At 42.5% G+C, this 11,191-nt stretch overlaps 2 protein-coding genes across 2 annotated transcripts; both read right to left on the minus strand.

The window, feature by feature from the left end:
* On the minus strand, positions 1–5,300 carry LOC139455804 (uncharacterized). The gene is made up of 4 exons (XM_071237352.1): positions 5,127–5,300; positions 3,336–3,483; positions 1,974–2,119; positions 1–168 (listed from the first exon to the last, which is right to left on the minus strand). Exons 1-4 carry the CDS (start codon positions 5,152–5,154, stop codon positions 80–82), a joined length of 411 nt encoding a protein of 136 aa, XP_071093453.1. The 5' UTR covers positions 5,155–5,300; the 3' UTR covers positions 1–79.
* Positions 5,301–6,045: 745 nt separating this feature from the next.
* Positions 6,046–9,958, minus strand: LOC139456501 (uncharacterized). Its single transcript, XM_071238248.1, has 4 exons — positions 9,854–9,958; positions 9,358–9,505; positions 8,488–8,633; positions 6,046–6,257 (listed from the first exon to the last, which is right to left on the minus strand). Exons 1-4 carry the CDS (start codon positions 9,879–9,881, stop codon positions 6,169–6,171), a joined length of 411 nt encoding a protein of 136 aa, XP_071094349.1. The 5' UTR covers positions 9,882–9,958; the 3' UTR covers positions 6,046–6,168.
* Positions 9,959–11,191: the final 1,233 nt, after the last annotated feature.

Raw genomic sequence — 11,191 nt, forward strand, 5'->3', positions numbered from 1 at the left:
ACCAAGGGATTGACGGATGCACATCAAACGATATGCTGATGAATGGTGGGTGGTAGTTGTGAGACCCGGGTGTGCTCTGTTAGCCAATCACGCCCACATGAGAACCACAGGGTGGATCAACGTTGTAGTCCCAATCGCAGTACTGGTGTTTTTCGTTGAAAACAAGAACTTGAAAAGAAAGGCATGTCTTTGTATCAGACAATAAGTTATCTTTTTAGACTTGGTAGAAAGAAATTTGTTAACTGACATTGTCAGTGGCTGTACCCTTGATGGGGGTTGATATAGTGTAAAATGATTGTACCCTCGAGAGGGTATGTAAGTTGGTTGGTTTGTTGTATAACGCAGCACTCGGCAATATTCCAGCTATATGACGGCGATCTGTAAATAAATCGAGTCTGGACCAGAGAATCCAGTGATTTATATCATAAGCATGGATCCACGGAATTGGGATATATCAACCAAGTCAGCGAGCCTGACCACCCGATCCTGTTTGTCACCTTTTACGACAAGCATAGTCACCTTTCACGGCAAGCTTGAATTGCTGAAGAACAAGTCATGCGAAATAGTTATATTACTGCCGCACAAGTTATTTTAACTTTCGGATACTTTTGTCAATTATCGACAACACCTGAAGGGATGATGTAAAAAATCCTGCTTGGGTCCATGCAGGTAGCAATGGTAATGAAAGTCCCCATGATCCCTATGTGGATCTCCCTTTTTTATTTTGTTGTTTACTGATGATGTATTATTTTAAATGTTCTCAACAACTATTAAATCGAATCTGATATTCTAGTTATTTTACTGTCCGTTGAAGACAAGTTTGATTCACTCTAAAACATATGTATTAATAATTTATAACTTCTCGTCACGATATGGCTGAAATACTGCCGGTGTGACGTCACATTTTAACTCACTCACTCACTCATTCTAAAAACAAAACTAATTTTTGTTTCAATGTTTTACTTAGTGTATAATGTTTGCGATGGGGGACAGCTTTGATCAGACGCTACTGCAGTAACATCGATGGAACTTTGCAAGCTTATCAAGATCTATTTATGAAGACTGAGTTCGGAAATTTGCGACATCAATGTTATTATAGCCCCGACATAAAATAGTTATAACAAGGAATTCAGTACAAGGATATATTTTTGTTTGACCTATAACTTGAAAACTAGATTCTTTTCAAACTTTGTGATTTTTGGTTATACATATAAAAGAGGTGCAGTACGGAGTTTGATTTCAATATTTGGATGTTTTTGTTGAAACATGTATGCGACCTTTAACTAGAAATCTTTGGATTATTTACACATTTAGGAAGTAGTTTCCATACTTATAGACGCGGTGCCGTGCAAAGTTTGATATTGATATGTGTATTTTCTCAAAAAAGATTTGTTTCCTGTTTTGAACTTAGAATACTTCAACATTTTGGGGACCTTAACTTTAGAGAGACTACGTCATGGATTCTTTTCCAACTGGGGGTACATTTTCTATACGAGTAGGAGAGGTTGGAGTTCGAAAAGCAGGTTTTCTGACAATTATTGCTTTTTCATATTGAAAATCGTATTTGAACCTCTCGAACACGTTTCTGTTTCATTGGTCCAGTGGTTTCGGAGATGTTGTGTACATAACCTAGAGCGCATTTTGAGAGGATTCAGAGCATGGTCAAAAGTTAAAATAGCACAATACAGGGAACATTTGTTACTCCTCACCACACGTGTACCAAATGTCATGACATTGTTAACCAAAATAGCTGCGTAATGGCCACAGATAGGGTATTTTTTTCAATATGGCTGCCGTAAACACGAATTCGAACTAGTAGAACGAGTTCGGGTGTCATTGGTGGGAACAAGCATGTGAAGTTTCAGTTTTATTGGTCCAGCGGTTCCTGACGCCGGACATGTTGACACTGACATAAGCACACTTGACTTTTAGTCAGGTGAGCTAAAACGTGATTAGTCCTACGTTTGCCTTACCTCCTGGACAGTAGTTGTGTCCATAGAAGATTCCCCCGAGGCAGGTGTAGTACGTTTTGCACCCTTCTTTCGTGTCTGCATATTTCTGGTCTGCCTTAGTGTGGCAGTCGATATCTTTACCACACGGCCATTTGTTTTTCTCAGGTCTGAAAGCAAACACGAGGGCAGTTAGCCCTTAGGAGGTTGGCCCGGATTTTGGGTTTTGGAAAGAGACAGGAATTTTATGGGTCACTACTTCCAAACATTCATTTTATTCCGTGAAAGTTTTTTTAAAACTTAAATAGGCAAATGGTCGTCTATGGCGAAGCAAATGCCCCTTTGGCGTGCCAGAAACCTATGATCGTTGGTTCGAATCCCGGTTGCCCCTGATCATGTTTTCTAGGTTCGACAGCACCATACGCGTGCTCTAGTGTTTCAACAAAGAGGTTAATGTCTAAGACCTGCATCACAGGGCTTTCTTCCCACATCAAGCTGACCAACGGTGACACAACAGAAACGCAATTCAAAGCGACGTTGGACCAAACTCGGTAACTCACTCTTGACCTGTGAAGATCCGGGGGAGAATAGGTCTTCAGCAGCTCATGCTTGCCGTAAAAGGCGACTAACGGGATCGGGTGGTCAAGCTCGTTGACTTGGTTGATGCATGTCATCGATCCCAACTGCGTGGATCGATGCTCATGATATCATTCACTGGATTGTGTGGTCAAGACTCGATTATTTTACAGACCGCGGCGTTAAACAACCAACCAATCTTGACCGTATTTCATTCTACAACACCATCTCTATGTACGTTATGTAAGCAGTCTTGAACCCTATGAGAGTGAATAAGTGAGTTGGCTTCAACGTTGCTTTGAACAATATTTCAGTTATACCACGGTGCGTCAGCTTAATGTGGGAGGAAAGTCCGAAGTGATGCAGGTATGATAACCTTTACGACTATGGCAAAACCCACGAGCACGGGTATGGTTCTGACACACCTTGAAACAATAATCGGGGTTAACAGGATTAGAACCCCCAATAATAGGTTTCAGCGAATTGCGGCGTCTTAGACGACTGGGACACCCGTGTCACGAGGAATTAAGGGTGAACTCACATCATGTCACTTTAACCGGCGATCACAGGAGATGAGTGAGTGAGTTGGATTTAACGCTGCTTTTAACAGTATTCCAGTTATGTCGCGGCGTGTCAGCTTAATGTGTGTAGAAAGCCCGAAGTGATGCAGGTCTCAGATGTTTACCACTACGATGAAACCCACGAGCACGGGTATGGTGCTGACAAACCTTGAAACATAATTGGGGCGAACTGGGATTGGAACCTACGATCATAGGTTTCTGGCGTGCCCCACGGGAGATATAAACTTACTTGATACATTTGCCGTCCACGGGGCTAAATACCTCGGTGGAGTTGCACCTGATCTGCACGGCCTGATTATGTTCATCCTTGATGGTGTAGCTGAAGCACGTGTACTCGAAGACTATCTGCTTGCCGCACACCAGCAACAACGCCGCGTCTGCAACAGTCGTCACAGCGTCATGTTTGATTTATTTTGTTTGTTGGTTGTTCAACTCCGCACTCAGCAATATTCCAGCTATATGACGGTGGCCTGTAAACAGTCGATTCTATACCAGATAATCCAGTGATTGATATCATGAGCATCGATTCACGCAATCGGGATACGATGAGATACAGCAACCATGTCAGCGAGCCTTATACCAACCGATCCCGCTAGTCTCCTCTTTCGACAAGCATAGTCGCCTTTTAAGGCAAGTATGGGTTGCTGAAGACCTATTCTATCCCGGATCTTCACGGGTCCGACATGTTTGAAAACAACACCGTAAGCAACATTCTAGTTATATCACGTCCGCCCGTACAATTATCCAATCTGGACAAGGGGAACCAGTGGTTGATAGTATGAGCATTGGTCCTCACCGTCGGTTTATGAATCAACTTAAAATTAATAATCGACTGGAAACTTCTTGTGTTGTCTGAAATGTGGGATAACCTAGTGTCTGTAGCGTTCATCTTCCGAGTGATTCGATTTGGTGATTGCACTTTCAAAATATTGAGCTTTCTTTCCTCACAAATTAAACTAACAGGAATACTGTCCAAACGGCCTTGAATCCAATTCGTTCACTCACACATAAATATTTACCTCAAATCAAAACATGTTACAAGACTTGTGGTTACCCAGCCTAGCCTGGCGCTTGGCATAAGCGGATAAAATACTGACTGGCCAGCTAGGAGTCAGTATACTGTGTCTGAGTGGGATATCAATGTTTAACTGCGGCATGGTTTGTTTGTTTGCTGTTAAACGCCGCACTCAGCAATATTCCAGCTATATGACGGCGGTCTGTAAATAATCGAGTCTGGACCAGACAATCCAGTGATTGACAACATGAACATCGATTCACGCAACTGGGATACGATGACATGCATCAACCAAGACAGCGAGCCAGACTACCCGATTCCGTAAGTCGCCTTTTCCGACAAGCATAGTCGTCTTTTACGGCAAGCATGGGCTGCTGAGGACCTATTCTACCCCGGATCTTCACGGGCGCTGCGGCATGATATCTCGGTGGGCTATCACTATAAAACCGGACTATTAGCGCGCACATACGTCGCTGTGAAAGTGCTATAATTTCGAACGCGACGTTAAACCCCATGTCACATGACCTTAAGTTGTATCAAACGTGACTGGATTTAGGATAATTTTTGTCTACTTTCATCCAGATTTTGGCAGACTGGATCGATCTCCTGTAACCAGTTAAAATACAGTACCATGCCAGGCACGCTTTTTAAAGGACTTGAGCCGTGAAGTTCCGAGAAGAAAATAGGTCTCCAGCCACCCATGCTTGTCGTAACAGGCGACTAACGGGATCAGGTGGTCAGGCTCGCGGACTTAATTGATGGATGGCGTCGAATCCCAATCACTGGATTGTGTGGTCCAGACTCGATTATTTACAGATCGCCGCCAAGCTGGAATATTTGTGAGTGCGGCGTTAAACAAACAAACAAAACAATCTAATGGACTTAATGTCGTGTTTCTGACGTCACATTACTAGTGTAAAAAGGTTTAGGTACATGTTGACATAACCAAGACAGTTATCTAAGGGTCAAGACCCATTATCTGACAACAAAACATTAAAAACTTACTGAAAATTAAAAATCCGTAGGTCCGCATTTCACCACTTACAATATCGCATGGAAAGGCTTGTCTCGCTAAGGGTCAACATATGTTACTTCACAATAATATTCACAGACATGTAGATTGTACTATCTGGAGGTCGCTATGAGGTCCCGACACACGACTGTGGTTGGAGCTGGGTTTTGGGTGTAAGGTTTTACGCCGCTTTTAGCAATATTCCTGCAATATCACGGCGGGGACACATGTCCATGAAGATTCCGGGGTAGAATAGGTCTCCAGCAACCCATGCTTGCCGTAAAAGGTGACTATGCTTGTCGTAAAAGGCGACTAACGGGATCAGGTGGTCAGGCTCGCTGACTAAGTTGACTCATGTCATCGATCCCAATTACGTGGATCGATGTTCATGATGTCAATCACTGGATTATCTGGCCCAGACTCGATTATTTACAGACCGCCGTCATATAGCTGGAATATTGCCGAGTGCGGCGTTAAACGACAAACCAACCAATTGCGTGGATATATGCTCATGATGTCAATCACTGGACTGTCTGGTCCAGACTCGATTATTTACAGACCGCTGGAATATTGCTGAGTGCGGCGTTAAACGACAAACCAACCAACCAACTTGTTTTACGTCTCACTCAGCAATAATCCAGCTATATCACGACGGTCTGTAATTGGCCAGACAATCCAGTGATTGACATCAAAAGGATTGATCCACGCAAGCGGGACACGATGCCAATATAATAAAACCAGGTCACCGAGCCTGATATTCTAATTACATGTAATATGATCGAGCTACCGATTACCAAGATGCCAAGCGGATTGGCTCGGTCATATAACTATACAAATGTCCATCAATTACTGCCCAATATAATAAACCCCCTATGTACTTTTATGTATTAATTGGTAAATAAATTAAAGACAAATGCTCAAAAATATTTTATTATTTTCTTGAGCCTCGAGTACCAAGGCATTGACGGATGCACATCAAACGATATGCTGATGAATGGTGGGTGGTAGTTGTAGGACCCGGGAGTGCTCTCACTGTTAGCCAATCACGCCCACATGAGAACCACAGGGTGGTGCAACGTTGGTTTCCCAATCGCAGACCTGTTTATTTTCGTTGAAAACAAGAACTGAAAAAGAAAGGCATATCTTTGCATCAGGCAATATTAATAAGTTATCTCTTTAGACTTGATAGAAAAAAAATTGTGAACTGAGATTGTCAGTGGCTGTACCCTATTGGGAGTTGATATAGTGTAAAATGATTGTACCCCGGAGAGGGTATTTAAGTTGGTTGGTTGGTTCTATTACGCCGCACTTAGCTATATTCCAGCTAAATGACGGCGGTCTGTAAATAATCGAGTCTGGACCAGACAATCCAGTGATTAATATCATGAGCATCGATCCACGCAATCGGGATCGATGACTTGTATCAAACAAGTCAGCGAGCCTGACCACCCGATACCGTTAGTCGCCTTTTACGACAAGCATTAATTGCTGAAGACCAAGTCATGCGAAATAGTTTTATTACTGCCACAGTTTTAATCGTAGAATATGTGTTATTTTAACCTTCAGATAATTTTGTCAATAATCGCGAACACCTGAACGGATGATGTAAATCCTGCTTGGGTCCATGCAGGTAGCAAAGGTACTGAAAGTCCCCATGATCCCTATGTGGATCTACCTTCAGCTGCTGGCGATCTAAAGCCCTGTTTTATATTTTGTTGTTTACTGATGATGTATTATTTTAAATGTTCTCAACAACTATTAAATTGAATCTGATATTCTAGTTATTTTACTGTCCATCGAAGACAAGTTTAACTCTAAAACATATGTATTAATAATTTCTAACTTCTCGTCACAATATGGTTGAAATACGGCCGGTGTGACGTCACATTTTAACTCACACACTCACTCATTTGCTTATTCTAAAAACAAAACTAATTTTTGTTTCAATGTTTTACTTAGTGTATAATGTTTGCGATGGGGGACAGCTTAGATCAGACATCGATGCAGTAACATCGAAGGAACTTTGCAAGCTTATCAAAAATCAGAATTGTTAAACCCCCAACCTAAAAAAGTTATAAGAGGGAATTCAGTCCAAGGACATTTTTTTGTGTGACATACAACTTGAAAAATAGATTCTTTTCACGCTTGGTGAATTTTTGGTATACCTGTAGCAGAGGTGCAGTGCGAAGCTTGATTTCAATATATTTTTTTTTTTTGTTGAAACATGTGTGCAACCTATAACTAGAAAGCTATTCCATGGATTCTTTACAAGTTTAGGAATTAGTTTCCATACTTATAGAAGCGGTGCAGTGCAAATTTTGATATGTGTATATTCTGAACATTTGTTTCATGTTTGGATGCTCATGATATTAATCACTGGAATGTGTGGTCCAGACTCGTCTATTTACAGACCGCTGTCATATAGCTGGAATATTGCTGAGTGCGGCGTTAAACAACAAACCAACCAACCAAATGCGTGGATCGATGTTCATGATGTCAATCACTGGATTGTCTGGTCCAGACTCGATTATTTTACTGATCGCAGTCATAAAGGTTGAATATTTCTGAGTGCGGTGTTAAACAACAAACAAACGAGCAGGAGAGGTTTGAGCTCGATAAGCGGATTTTCTGAGAAATATTGCTTTTTTCATATTGAAAATCGTATTTGAATCTCTCTAGCAAGTTTCTGATTAATTTGTCCAATGGTTTCTGAGGAGATGATGTTTACATAACCTAGAGCGCATTTTGAGAGAATTAAGAGCATGGTCAAAGTGCAAAGGTCAAATCAAGGTTGAAATAGCACAATTACAGCGGACATATTTGTTGAACCTCACTACATGTGTATCAAATGTCGTAACACTGTTAACACAAATGGCTGCGTAATGGCCACAATATTTTTCAATAAGGCTGCCGTATTAACGAATTAGAACTAGTTGAACGAATTCAGGTGTCATTGGTGGAAACAAGCATGTGAAGTTCCTGAAGTGTTAACGTCTGACGCCGAAGACCCGTGAAGATTCCGTGGTAGAATAGGTCTTCAGCAACCCATGCTTGCCGTAAAAGGTGACTATGCTGATCGTAAAAGGCGACTAACGGGATCGGGTGGTCAGGCTCGCTGACTTGGTTTGATGCACGTCATCGATCCCAATTGCGTGGACCGATCTCATGATATCAATCACTGGATTGTCTGGTCCAGACTCGATTATTTACAGACTGCCGTCATATAGCTGGAATATTGCTGAGTGCGGCGTTAAACAACAAACCAAACCAAAATTGACGACGGACATGCAGACACTGACATAAGCACACTTGACTATTAGTCATGTGAGCTAAAACGTGATATGTTCGTCTTACCCCCTGGACAGTAGTTGTGTCCCAAGAAGATTCCCCCGTTGCAGGTGTAGTACGTTTTGCACCCTTCTTTCGTGTCTGCATATTTCTGGTCTGACTTAGTGTTGCAGTCGATATCTGTACCACACGGCCATTTGTTAGCGTCAGGTCTGAAAGCAAACACGTGGGCAGTTAGCCCACCATCAAATATTCTAAGGAGGTTGGCCCGGATTTTTGGAAAGAGACAGGAATTTTATCGGTCACTAGTTCCAAACACGCATTTTATTCCGTGAAAGGGGATTTAACCTCAATAGGCAAATTGTCGTCTATGGCGAAGCATATGCCATTTTGCGTGCCAGAAACCTATGATCGTGGGTTCGAATCCAGGTTCCCCCTGATCATGTTTCTAGGTTCGACATCATTATGCCCGTGCTCGAGTGTTTCAACAAAGATGTAAATGTCTGAGACCTGCATTACAGGGCTTTCCTCCCACATCAAGATGACCAACAGAAACGCAATTCAAAGCGACGTTGGGCCAAACTCGCTTACTCATTCATTGACCCGTGAAGATCCAGGGGAGAATAGGTCTTCAGCAACCCATGCTTGTCGTAAGAGGCGACTAACGGGATCGGGTCATCAGGCGCACTGACTTGGTTGAAGAATGTCATCGATGCTAATCACTGGATCGTCTGGTCCAAACTAGATTATTTACAGACCGCAGTCACATAGCTGGAATATTGCTGAGTGCGGCATTAAACAACCAACAACCACTTCGGTGAAATCCACGAGCACGGGTATGGTGCTGACAAACCTTGAAACATAATTGGGGCGAACTGGGATTCGAACCTATAATCATAGATTTCTGGCATGCCCCACATGAGATGAGAAACTTACTTGATGCATTTGCCGTCCACGGGGCTAAATGCCTCGGTGGAGTTGCACCTGATCACCACGTCCTGATTATGTTCATCCTTGATGGTGTAGCTGAAGCACGTGTACTCGTAGACGATCTGCTTGCCGCACACCAGCAACAACGCCGCGTCTGCAACAGTCGTCAAAGAGACATGTTTGATTTTAGTTGCTTGTTGTTTAACTCCGCACTCAGCAATATTCCAGCTATATGACGGCGGTCTGTTAATAATCGAGTCTGGACCAGACAATCCAGTGATTGACATCATGAGCATCGATCCACGCTATTGGGATCGATGACATTCTTCAACCAAGTCAGCGAGCCTGACCACGCCAAGCTGGAATATTTGCGGCGTTAATATAAACGACAAACAAAGAAACAAAACAAATCTAAAGGACGTCACAACTCTAGTGTAATAGGTTTAGGTACAAGTTGACATAACCAAGACACTTATCTTACAACAAAATATTAAATACTTACTGAAAATTAAAATTCCTTGGGTCCGCATTTCAACACCTACACAATCGCATGGAAGGATTTGTCCAACTGAAAATTAAAATTTTGTGGGTGCGCATTTCAACGTATGTTATTTCACAATAATATTCACAGACATGCAGATTGTACTATCTGGAGGTCGCTATGAGGTCCCGACACACGACTGTGGTTGGAGCTGGGGTGTTTGGTTTTACGCTGCTTTTAGCAATATTCCAGCAATATCACGTCGGGGATATCAATAATGGGCTTCATACATTGTACCCATGTCGGGAATCGAACACGGGTTTTCGGCGAGATGAACTAACGTAATAACCGCTAGGCTACCCGACCGCCCCTTCTGTGTGGGTTAAGTGGTTGTGAAAAAAAGTATATCCCCTAAACATTCGCAAAACTGGAAAAAATAACGTCCTCCAGGTTTTTCCCCTAAAATAAATCGTACACATTCGTTGACATTCTGAATGATCTGGAAAAAAACCGTGTTGTAATTCTTTGGCTCCTTACATTGGCTTTGGATAGTGTCATCTTGGATCACATCGAAATGTCGGCGTTTCTAATTAATTCTTGCCATGTAAGTATGTTCTTACACCCGTGAATATCTGTGTTAGAATAGGTCTTCAGCAACCCAAGCTTGTCGTAACAGGTGACTAACGGGATAGGGTGGTCAGGCTCGCTGACTTATTTGACGAATGTCATCGTATCCCATTTGACCCGTGAAGATCCGGGGTAGAATAGGTCTTCAGCAACCCATGCCCACCGTAAAAGGCGACCATGCTCGTCGTAAAAGGCGACTCACGGGTTAAAGGTGGTCAGGCTCGCTGACTTGGTTGATGAATGTCATCGTATCCCACATTGCGTGGTTCGATGCTCATGATATTGATCACTAGATTGTCTGGTCCAGACTCGATTATTTATAGACCACCGTCATATAGCTGGAATATTGCTGAGTGCGGCGTTAAACAACAAGCCAACCAACCAAATCGTATCCTATTTGCGTGGATCAATGCTCATGATATCTTTCACTGGATTGTTTCGTCCATTATTTACGTCATATAGCTGGAAATTTGTAACGGAGCGATCAAAGACTAGTCGATAAAATTCTATGCTAAATGGATGTTGCCACCAGTAACAAAATGTGACCATATAAATACACAGTAGGTAAAGTTTATCAATTAATCACTGAACTGAAAAATCTTGTACATGGTTTCGGGATTGCGAGACACGATACCGGCTGTCAACACCAGTCGCTCAGCATCGTCTGTTACCGTGGCTCCGGAATACGATGACATGCATCAACCAAGACAGCGAGCCTGACCACCCGATCCC

Source organism: Haliotis cracherodii, unplaced genomic scaffold (assembly GCF_022045235.1).
Source record: "Haliotis cracherodii isolate W230 unplaced genomic scaffold, xgHalCrac1.p SCAF_11, whole genome shotgun sequence".
Classification (NCBI taxonomy): Eukaryota; Metazoa; Mollusca; class Gastropoda; order Lepetellida; family Haliotidae; genus Haliotis; species Haliotis cracherodii.

Bases quoted from the DNA above. Each gene is read 5' to 3' on its own strand.
- LOC139455804 (XM_071237352.1), bottom strand. From the start codon at position 5,154: ATGCGGACCTACGGATTTTTAATTTTCA. The intron at 2,120-3,335 runs GTAAGTTTATAT...GTTTGCTTTCAG, and splicing joins GTGGACGGCAAATGTATCAA to ACCTGAGAAAAACAAATGGC. The intron at 169-1,973 runs GTAAGGCAAACG...TTTCTTTTCAAG, and splicing joins ACACAACTACTGTCCAGGAG to TTCTTGTTTTCAACGAAAAA.
- LOC139456501 (XM_071238248.1), bottom strand. From the start codon at position 9,881: ATGCGGACCCAAGGAATTTTAATTTTCA. The intron at 9,506-9,853 runs GTAAGTATTTAA...CGACTGTTGCAG, and splicing joins CCAAGGAATTTTAATTTTCA to ACGCGGCGTTGTTGCTGGTG. The intron at 8,634-9,357 runs GTAAGTTTCTCA...GTTTGCTTTCAG, and splicing joins GTGGACGGCAAATGCATCAA to ACCTGACGCTAACAAATGGC.